This window comes from Hemicordylus capensis, chromosome 3 (assembly GCF_027244095.1).
Source record: "Hemicordylus capensis ecotype Gifberg chromosome 3, rHemCap1.1.pri, whole genome shotgun sequence".
In the NCBI taxonomy this organism is placed as follows: domain Eukaryota; kingdom Metazoa; phylum Chordata; class Lepidosauria; order Squamata; family Cordylidae; genus Hemicordylus; species Hemicordylus capensis.
The window spans coordinates 1,789,025-1,799,753 of NC_069659.1; the positions used below are offsets into that span (position 1 = coordinate 1,789,025).

Consider the following 10,729-nt stretch of genomic DNA (forward strand, 5'->3'; position numbering starts at 1 on the left):
CCCCAGACAACTGTCTCCCCTTGCCCTATTATAGTTACGCCCCTGCCCAAGGAGGCCCATCCAGTCCAGCATCCTGTTTCACACAGTGGCCCACCAGATGCCTCTGGGGAGCCCACAGGCAAGAGGTATGCCCTCTCTCCTGCTGTTGCTCCCCTGCAACTGGGATTCAGAGGCATTGTGCCTCTGAGGCTGGAGATGATGAACAGCCACCAGACTAGTAGCCATTGCTAGACCTGTCCACCATGGATCTGTCTCAATTGCTGCCCTGAGACTGTGGAATGTGCTCCCTACTGAAATATGAGCCTTCCCATCTCTGACAATTTTTTAAAAGCACTTGAAAACCCACCTCTTCACTCAAGCTTTTTCAGCTTTTTAAATTTTAAAATTTTCATCTGTTTTTGATTTTTAGATTGCCTATATTGTTTTGAGATTTTTGTGTATGTTTTAACTTATTTTAAGTTATTGTTAAGCACCCAGAGATGAAAGTTTGGGGCAGTGTACAAATTTGACAAAAATAAATAAGTAAATAAATAAAAATAAGCCCCTTTTAAAGCTATACAGGTTGGTGGCCATCACCACATCCCATGGCAAAGAATTCCATAGTTTAATTGTGCGCTTTGTGAAAAAGTACTTCCTCTTGTTGGTCCTAAATTTCCCAACTTTCCGTTTCATGGGGTGACCCCTGATTCTAGTATTGTGTGAGAGAGGGAGAAAAATTTCTCTCTATCCACCCTCTCCACTCCATGCATAATTTTATACACCTCAATCATGTCTCCCCTTAGTCGCCTCTTTTCCAAGGTAAAGAACCCCAGATGCTGCAGCCTAGCCTCATAAGGAAGGTGCTCCAGGCCCCTGATCATCTGGGTTGCCCTCTTCTGCACCTTCTCCAGTTCAACAATGTCCTTTTTAAGATGTGGTGACCAGAATTGTACGCAGTACTCCAAGTGTGGTCGCACCATCGTTTTGTACAAGGGCATTATAATGTTAGCCGTTTTATTTTCAATCCCCTTTCTAATGATCCCTAGCATGGAATTTGCCTTTTTCACAGTGTCGACTCAATGTGTGGCAGCTGTGAAAAAGGCCAATTGCATGCTAGGGATCATAATAACAACACTAAGCCATACAGAGCCAGGCCCATTACTTGGCCAGAAGGGTCTTTGCTGCTGCAAGGAGAGCCCATCTTCCTGGAGTTTCTGTTCAGAAACCACAGTCCCTACTGGCAGTGGCAACTGCCAAAAAGACAACTTTGTAAGTGGTTGCTTTAGCTCTTCTGGGGCTTGAGAAGAGGATGTAGGATCTCACCCTATGTTGGAAGTGAAGTACTCTGTGCTGCCTCATGCCTCAGTGACAGAGGGGGACAGACTAGTGAGTCAGAGGGCTAGAGGGGTCAAGACATTGGTCATCCCTTCTCTCTACTGCTCTCACACTATCTCTTTGATATGTAGATTGGGGACTTCCTTCCTTCCTCCCTTCCTTCCTCCCTTCCTTCCTCTTTTCTCTCTCACACACACGCTTGTCTCTCTCTGCACCATGTGTGCACAGAGATGCAGACAGCATCCCTCTGCATCCAGCTAGCTAGATAGATTAGATACTATCTCTCCACTTTCCTGTCTAGAATGGAGTTCTCCAATAAAGACTCCTCATATTGATTGGAAACTATGAACTGGCTCCAAGTTTCTTTTGGCTCTTAGCAGACATGCATGCCTAGGCAGACTCCGCAGTGTTTTGCCTCTGTGCACTCTGCTGTAATAGAAGGGTATCTCTCACCAGAGAGAAATTTCCAACACCCTGGGCATCAGGGGAACATCAGAAACAGCAGAAGTATACAGGTAAGGGAGCACTGCTAATTGATATTGACTGGAGACAATTAGGCCCAGCCCGGTTTTGCACGCTCGTATGGACTGCTGGGATCAGGCCCAATTCCAATGGCTAAACGGCAGAATTCCCACCAAAATAGCCTCCCTCTAAAATGAGGTTAAGGGAGCTGCTCCCTTAACATCATTTTTTGATTGTGTGTCAGCCACGGATGCTTGCACACTCTTGGGGGGGGTGTCCCAATAATGCACTGTGCGCTCATGAGTTGCACAATTGGAGTTCTGGGGAGTGGGGCAACGTGCAGCAGCGTGTCCCAGCACCCCGACCCCCGGAGCTGCCGGGCGAGCCACCAGTCATCTGGCCAGGCGATCCAGGGAAGGCACGGAGATCGTCTGCGAGGAAGGTAAGTTAAACCCACCTTCCCCACAGACCACCCCAGAGCTCTTCTCACCAATTGTGAGAAGAGCTCCATGGAGTTGAAGTTCCAAATAAAATAGTTTATTTAGGAAACCAATCAGGAAGACAGATAAGCTTAGCCTACATGCCTAACTGGTTGCACCATACAGGAAGTGGGGGAAATGAGAAGAAGGAAGTCTCTCTCTCCAGGTGAGTATAAAAGGGGGGGGATCAGAGTAGAGAAAGCGTGGCCAGAGGCGGGTGCCTTTACTGGCTGTCTCTACCCCTAATGCCCCTAGAGGTCAAGAGGGTTGCTGGTGCTCAGAGTTGAGACTACAACCCCTGGTCTACCATGACTGACAGTGGCTGTATCATTTTCAGGCAGGAGCCTTTTCCAGCCCTGCCTGGTGGAGATGCTGCCAGGATGTTGAACCGAAGGACCACTGAGCTACAGACCCATCCGCCATCCAACAGCAGACAGGGCTCACATGTAGTCACCCATCCAAATGCAAACTATGGTCAGCCCTGCTTAGCAAAGGGGACAATTCATGCTTGCTGCTGTAAGTCCAGCTCTCCACCCTTAGAGAGAAGCTGAAGGGGAGAGACTGAACTGCAGTCAAAGCAATGATACCTCTAGCATGAAATTCTGCCTCTGTTCACTTGTGTCCTTCCTATGGCCAAGGCAAAGGGGTCCCCAAGCTCCCCCATTGCCAAGCTGGCCCCTGGCTTTCTGCAAGCAAAGGCTTATGTCTGTCCAGGCCTGAGAACCTTAGGATAGGTTTTTACAAAACCAGACAAAATCCAGCTGCTACATTTTCACTGTTGATTCTACCAGCCATTAAAAGAAAAGAAAAATCTGCCATCCCAATTTTGGAAAGGAATTCAGACTTGGGGTGGGGTTTCAACCAAAGGACTGAGAAATGGAGTGGGTCTCTTTCTCCCCCCACTGCCTGCAGCCTGTTGTACACTTTCACATGGAAATGAAAGGTTTCATAGGGGTATGTTTTATGATTAATTTGCACTCTCTCTAGGAAATTTTTATTATCCAAATTGCTTTACAGTTTGTCTTCATGTTATTCTTCTTTGGTTGACCGAAGGTTCCAGTGTGAATATTGCTATGTTACTAAGGCTGCAGTTCTGTGTGTGCTTACATGGGAGTAAGCCCTTCCCCATACAGCGGGACTTGCTTCTGAATAAGAATGCATAAGAATGGGCTGCATCCAGGGGGGCTTAATCCTAGGAAGCCAGTCCCACAGAAAGTGTCCCACAGAAAGTGCTCCCTAGTAAACTGGCAGAAGATTAGGTAGCATGCCTCCTTCTTTTTGCAGTGCATCATGAAGTTGTGGGATTAGGGACAAAAAGATGTGGTGGCTGCTTCCTTAGACGGGTGTATCAAATTCATGGCAAAGGAGTGAAGTTCTTTCAAGAATAGCTAGACAAGAAAGTTGAATGTCAAAGGCTTGGTACCGCTGGATACCAGATGCTGGGAACTTGCAAGAACAGCCTGTGTGTCCTGCTTGTGAGCTTTCCCATGCCAGCTGGTGGGCCACTCTGGGTGGAAACAGGATGCTGGGCTGGATGGGCCTTTGCTTTGGTCCTGCAGGGCTGATCTAGTGTTCTTAAGCCCTTTGACTGAATTGTATGAGACTGAATGAAATGTTACTTTTAAAATTATCGTTACTTGAAGGCACAAAAGCTTTGCAGTGGGTTGGACTACGCACTCATGATTTAAAAAAATAGTTGCAGAAGCAAACCAGATTCCCAGCTTCTCAATCCCCACCTTTTGGCCTTGGGGAAGGACCTTCGCTCAGTGGGAAAGCCCCTGCTCCTTTGCATGCAGAAGGTCCCAGGTTCAGTCCTGGGATTAGCATCTCCAGGTAGGGCTGGGAGAGACTCCTGCCTGAAACCCCGGAGGGCCACTGCCCGTGTAGACAGTGCTGAGCTAGATGGAGCAAGGGTCTGTTTGGCTTGGGTTAAGGTGCCTTCCTTTGTCACCTCTCTAATCCCAGGTTGCTCTGCTCTTTTTCAGATTCATCCCTCTCTCCGACCTAAGTTGACTTCTCAGCTGGTGATGCATGATCACCACCCGGAGACCTGCCCTCAGCAAAGAAGGACAGAAGCAGACCTGTAGCTCTTTGTCTATGTTTGGAAGTGGCTCAGCCCCTGCTTGGCATGCAGGAGGTCCCAGGACAGGATCCATCCCTGGCCGCTTCTCCAGTTTGTAAAGGGTCAGGCGGCAGCAGGCCTGGGAGAAAAGGCTCTATCTGTGTGAGACTTTGTGGGGTCACTGCCAGTCAGAGCAGAACTGCAGGGCCAGAGGAAGCTCCCTGCATGTTTGTTTTAGAAGTTTGTTTTAGATTCTCCTTCCTGAGAATCTGCAGTTGCCTACAGTTCATAGAGTGGTGACAAATTGGCCCCCTGAGGTTGTGCCTGGATGAGTTCTATAAATGCTCCTTTTGCATGCTCAGCTGAACTAGCTGTTTGCATTGCAAGGAGATCCTCATGATCCCTCCATGACAAAAGTCAAAGGCAGAGTTGAGTGGGGGCTTGATTCTTGGAACTAAAGGGGGACCAAGTAACCTTGCACTGAGGGTTTCTGGAAGACGTTTGCATTGCCTGAGATCCTGCCCTCTGGCTCATGGAGGCTGTACTGGAGCGAAAGACACCAGAGCAGTCAGACGCGCAGATTGCTCAGAAGGAGTGCCATGACCCGCCTGGAAACATCCCCCCCTTGTGATGTAGCCAGAGCTCTTACCAAGCTGCTGTCCAAGGAAGAAAGAAGTGGTTGGCAGGTGAAATGAACTCTCTGGGTGAGTCTATGGGGTTCTTTTAAGAAGAGGTTTTCTTAGGCGAAGGGCCAACCTATGCATTGGGCAGAATTCCCTGTTTCTTTCCTCTGTGGGTTTGTTTGTTTGTTTGTTTGTTTGTTAACATATCATTTTTTAATTCTAACCGCCAGCAGTCCAGAGTGGGTTTTGTGTGAACAGAGAAGGAGGGAGGGTGGGGAGAGGCTGTGTTTCAGCTTGGTTAAAAAACGCTTTTAAAATGTTTGCACTCCAGGTCACTCCCTGCTTGACAAGCTGAATCTGGGCAGCCTAACTGCACCTCATCCTGAAGTGCCCAAGACAAAGCTGGGCCAGTGGGGTGTGTTTGGTTGTTTATTGTTCAGTTTTCATACCGCCTTTCTTAATGCATCTCAAGGGGGGTTACAAAAGTTAAAATACAATAAAATTCCATGAAAGTTACTTCAAAAACCTTAAAATCAGCGAAACAGTAAAAAATCCCACAATATCAAAACAAAAAACAAACAAAAAATCCCACCATTAAAAAGACAAACAAACAAGAAGGCCGAGAGACCCGGCAGCCTCTAAGGGGTAAAAGCCTGAACAAATAAAAGGGTCTTTAGTTGTTGTTTAAAAAAAAAAACAGCTACAGACGTCAAGGAGTGGACATTCACTGGGAGAGCATTCCAGAGCCCAGGAACAACAAGATCTCAACACCATCTGGGGAGGTCCGGTTGAGGTTGCCACCAGCTCAGTTGGTGGTGACTCGGAACCAGGCCTTTTCTGGAGTTCCCCCGGGACTCTGGAATGTGCTTCCCAATAAAATTAGAGTTTCTCCTTCATTTTTAAGAAGGAACTAAAAACATACCTGTTTAGTCAGGCTTTTAGTATATAGTTTCAAAGTTTCAGTTTTTAGAGTTTTTATTGTATTTTAAATTGTTTTAATTATGTTAATGTTTTGATGGTTTTTATATTGTGAACTGCCCAGAAACTTTTTTGTATAGGGCGGTATATGAATGCACTGAATGAATGAATGAATGAATGAGTGATAAACAACAGAGAAGGCCCTGTCCCGTGTGCACGACAATCTAGCCTCTCTCACTGTTGGCACATGGAGCAAAGACCCCTCTGACTAACTTGTTGGACAGGCAGAAACCATTGGGAGCAGGTGGTCCTTCAGGCATCCAAGGCCCAAACCATTAAGGGCTTTAAAGGTAATTGCCAGCATCTTGAATTTGGTCCAGAAATAAATTGGCAACCAGTGAAGCTCTTTCCAAATAGCTGTAATATGCTCTGAGCGAGCACATCCAGAGAGAACCCTGGTGCATTCTGCACTAACTGAAGTTTCTGAATATTATTCAAGGGCAGCCCCGCATAGAGCATATGGCAGTAATCCAGCCATGACATGACTAAGGCATGGGTAGCCATGGCCAGATCTTCCTGCTTCTGTTGCTGATTAGGTTCCTGGTCCACGCGAAGACTCAAAGGCTGCAGTCAGGGAAAGGTCTGGCCTGGCTGTTTTCGAAGGCACCCTGCTTCGCCATGGCCTTTCACAGTGCAGCCAACCATACACCTTGTCCTCTGCTGCTCAACATCCATTTGTCAGGGACCCATGTCATAGTGCATGTATCTGACTCTTTCTTAAACCCGTTCATGCAAGTGGCCACCTCATCATCCCCTGGCAATTGAGTTCCGCTGGTGAATTATGACTATTGTCATCATCATCGTTGTTGTTGTTGTTGTTGTTGTTATTGCTATTTTCCAATTGCTATAGTAGGTTTGTCCACATGGCCAACCGCAGGGTAAGAGAAGAGAAGAGCCCGGGCTGGCATGCTTCTGGCTTCTGGCTGTGGGTTCACACAGACACTGAGGCAGGGAAGATGGGTCATGTGTGAGTTGGCAGCTGGGCCAGACAGTGTTTCCTCTGACCTGGGTAAAAAGCTAGGGACAGGATCTGGATAGGGCCCACTCATCCCGCCCAGCTGCTGCCTTACATGTGATACTTCTCTTCTGCCTTGAGGTTTGCAAGTCCCGGGAGCGCCCTTAGCTCTCCCATCCATCCAGGCTGGGTGCTTCTCTTACCCTGCTGGGGGCCATGTGAAGAAGCGAGTACAGGAGCAGGGCCAGGCTCTCTTCTGCATGGTAGTCAAGGAATGTGGAGGAGGGCAGCTGGAACTCTCTTCCATGGGGTCTGCAAGGGGCTTCTCCTCAGGAGGCCTGCCTGACTCATGCACACTGAGGATGTTTCCTCTCCTTCCCTTTCAACAGGACAGAGGAGTATCCGCTGCAGTGCGTCGTCATGTCAGTCATGAATGGGACTCACAACACCACCCCCTCGTTCATCCTGGTGGGCCTGCCTGGCCTCGAGGTGGCCCACTTCTGGCTGGCCTTCCCCCTGTGTGCCATGTACCTCGTGGCTGTGGTGGGCAACTGCGCTGTGGTGCTGGTTGTGAAGGCTGAGCCCGCCCTCCATTTGCCCATGTACTTCTTCCTCTGCATGCTGGCGGCCCTGGACCTGGCGCTCTCCACCTGCACCATGCCCCAGCTCCTTTCCCTCTTCTGGTTTGATGCCAAGGAGATCAGCTACAGGGCCTGCCTCTTCCAAATGTTCTTCATCCACACCCTTTCTGGCATTGAGTCCACCATCCTCCTGGCCATGGCGGTGGATCGATACGTGGCCATATGCCGCCCCCTGCAGCACTCGGCCATCTTCACCAACTCGGTGACAGCAAAGATTGGCGTAGCGGCTGTGGTGAGAGGGGTCGTCTTCTTCCTTCCTCTGCCTTTACTCACCATCCGCCTGACTTTCTGTGGCTCCAAGGTGCTCACGCATTCCTACTGCGTACACCAAGACGTGATGCACCTTGCTTGTGGCCACACGATGCCCAACGTTGTCTATGGGTTGACCGCCATCCTCCTGGTGATGGGCCTGGACTCCCTGCTCATCTTTGTGTCCTACGTGATGATCATCAGGACAGTCCTGCAGTTGGCATCAAGGCAAGAGCGCCTCAAGGCCTCTGGGACCTGTGTGGCTCACGTGTGTGTGGTCCTGGCCTTCTACATGCCCCTGATTGGGCTCTCCGTAGTGCACAGGTTTGGGCAAGGCCTGCCTCGCCTGGTGCACATCACGATGGGCAACGTTTACCTCCTCGTGCCCCCCGTGCTGAACCCCATTGTCTACGGGGCCAGGACCAAAGAGATACGGCAAAGGGCCCTGAATATACTGAGGACAATTAAGGATTGAGATTCTCATTGACTTAGAGTTTAAAACAATGGCTGACTTCCTGAGTAATGGTGCAGAGGGATGTTGAACTGGTAAGTGCCACTTTGTCAAGTGCTGGCATTCCAAAACAGTCCTGTTCTTGTGCAATGGTATTGTACTAGCTTAGGGACACGCACACGGGCCACACACAGAGAAAGGCAGTCTTGCTCTAGCAGAAGATGTTGACAAGTGACAGGACACACTCACTGCACTTCACTGAGCAACAACTGTTCACCCACACCTTGTGCCATGACTGCCACACAATAGCCGTTGCACAACCTTGCAGTGCAGCCTGGTAAATGTGCTGGAGAAGGTCTTCCACTAGCAGTTGCCCAACACCATGGAGCACCAAACCTGGTGCAGCTCCACAAACTCCATGCACAAGGATGCCAGCCAATGACAACAAGGCCAATGACTGTCTGGCGGGTATGGTGAGGGGTTCTGTCTACCTCCTTGCTATGAGCCAGACTGGTTCCTTCAAAACCATCTCAGGCTCCATAGTCCTCTCCAACCAGACTCTGTACCTTCCCTTGTAGACCCCACTAGACAGCCCTTAGCAGTTGCTGATTCCCCCAATCCTGGCAACCTGGATCCTGTGTACTTGCCACCATGCCTTGCAGAGACTGAAGCCCCGCCCCTTCCACCTCCAGCCCTGGCTTGCCATTGGCTGTAGCCTCTCGCTGACTTTGCTGCCATTGCACCCCAGTGCTGTCATTACAAACACCCACTTCCATGGTGCTGGGAGTAAATCCCCCCCCCATGCCCACAGACCCCAAGGCTCCTGCCTGTCCCCTTTTGGCTGCAGGAGGCTGCCCCTTCTTGAGAAGGGATCTCCAGCAGGCCCACTGGGTGGCTACAGGCAACAGACCTTGTTGCTTCATTCCCGGCATGGCCTGCTTCAAACACCGTTGCAAGGATGTTGTGAAGAGGGCCAAGAAAAGGACTGTACAGCACTCCGTACATGATCAATGCTAGAGAAGTCATTAGGGAAAACAGCAAGTCCATCTGTAACCCTTGAGCTCCAGTCTTGTAACGGTTAGTGCAGAGCTTCAGCCAGTCAGACCACAGGGAGGCCCCAGTTCAAACCCCCACTCAGCCATAAAGCTCACTGGGGAGGGGGACCCCTAATGGGCCAGGGGTTCAAATCCTAATGGGCCAGGGGGGCACTAAGCCACACACAGTTGCCTTTGGTTCCCGGCAACCTGATTACTCCTCTTTCTCCCATCCAGCCCTGCCTGTGCTAACAAGAGCCACACTGCCTGCAGGCTGGCCGTTCCTCAGGGAGATCTGTGCTGGCTGTCCGCACAGCTCTACCTGATGGATGGCCAGTCTGCAGGCAGTGCGGCTCTTGCTAACATGGGATGGGATGGGAAAAAGAAGAGCACTTGGGCTGCCTGCCAGGAACCAGCGGCAGCTGCATCCTGTTTGGCACACCCTTGGCTGCTGATGGGGTCTACAAAGCACCAACCTCTCAGGCTCCTTTGGCAGTTTCAACCGAATAACCAGATGAGTGGAAATGCTCTCTGTTCCCTCGGTGCTGCCTTTTTCGCACCCTGACTCTCACTACAAATCACGGCCTTGCAGCTTTTATCCGTCCTTGCCACCTTTCCACTGGGTGGGGCCTCCTGGGAGAAGGAGCCCCCCCCGCCAGTTCTAGGAGGCCCCCACCCCCTGGAGGAGTCTCCTCTGTGTGAGAGGACATGGGCGCATTGCCCAAGGAAGGGTGCCCTGCTAAGGGAGCGTTTCCCTCTTCCTCAGCCTGATGTCTTTCTTCCCTGAGACCTTCATTTTCCATGAAAGCAGAGCAGCTGTCAGCCTGGGAGTGGGATGCCTCTATCACATCCCCGAGGGTCTCACCCACACACCTTTCTGCCTCCCTGAGCTTCTCCAGGTCGGCCACTTTTCCTTCAAAGGAACAGACCTCATCGCTAGGTCTTCGCTGAAATTGTCAGCCAAGTAAAAGTTTTAAGCTCTGTCCTCCAAGAAAATTACATAACTAGCCATTATAACTATTGCTGGTTATCGGACTGATTTATTGCTGTGTTTGTACAGTGTCTGAGTTTAATTTATTTTATTATCCTTTGTGGCTCGGAATCATTTGGTAAAATATGGTGTAAAATGTCTTAAATATACACATCCAGCCATTGAAATAAAAAGATAGGCCTTACTCTTAAGCTCACCGTCTGAAAGACACACTGGATGAGGGAGGGGAGGGGAGGGGGGGCATGGTCCAGGTGGAGGTGGAAGAGCCGTCAGACCACGCCAGGACAGAGGATGGAGCCTACACAATGGACAACTGCAACCCAGCGGGAGCCAGGCTCTGACCCCCACCTGCTCCTGCCCCTGCCCTGGTGATATTCCCAGTGCTGCAGCCTTTCTGAGTTCTTTTGCCTGAGCCCAGGAGACAGAAGACAACTTTATAGGAGGAAATGGGAGGGAGGAAGTGGAAGGGAGACCATCAGCCCACCTTCAC

General features: G+C 50.1%; 1 protein-coding gene across 2 annotated transcripts; it reads left to right on the forward strand.

Annotated features, from left to right (window-relative positions):
• The first annotated feature begins 1,738 nt into the window (after positions 1–1,738).
• Positions 1,739–9,385, forward strand: LOC128349016 (olfactory receptor 51E2-like). Of its 2 annotated transcripts, none has more exons than XM_053304868.1 (2): positions 1,739–1,829; positions 7,263–9,385. In XM_053304868.1, exon 2 carries the CDS (start codon positions 7,294–7,296, stop codon positions 8,236–8,238), a length of 945 nt encoding a protein of 314 aa, XP_053160843.1. In that variant the 5' UTR covers positions 1,739–1,829; positions 7,263–7,293; the 3' UTR covers positions 8,239–9,385. The 2 variants fall into 2 exon arrangements, with proteins under 2 accessions (XP_053160843.1, XP_053160842.1); XM_053304867.1 differs by lacking the exon at positions 1,739–1,829 and adding an exon at positions 4,269–5,021.
• Positions 9,386–10,729: the final 1,344 nt, after the last annotated feature.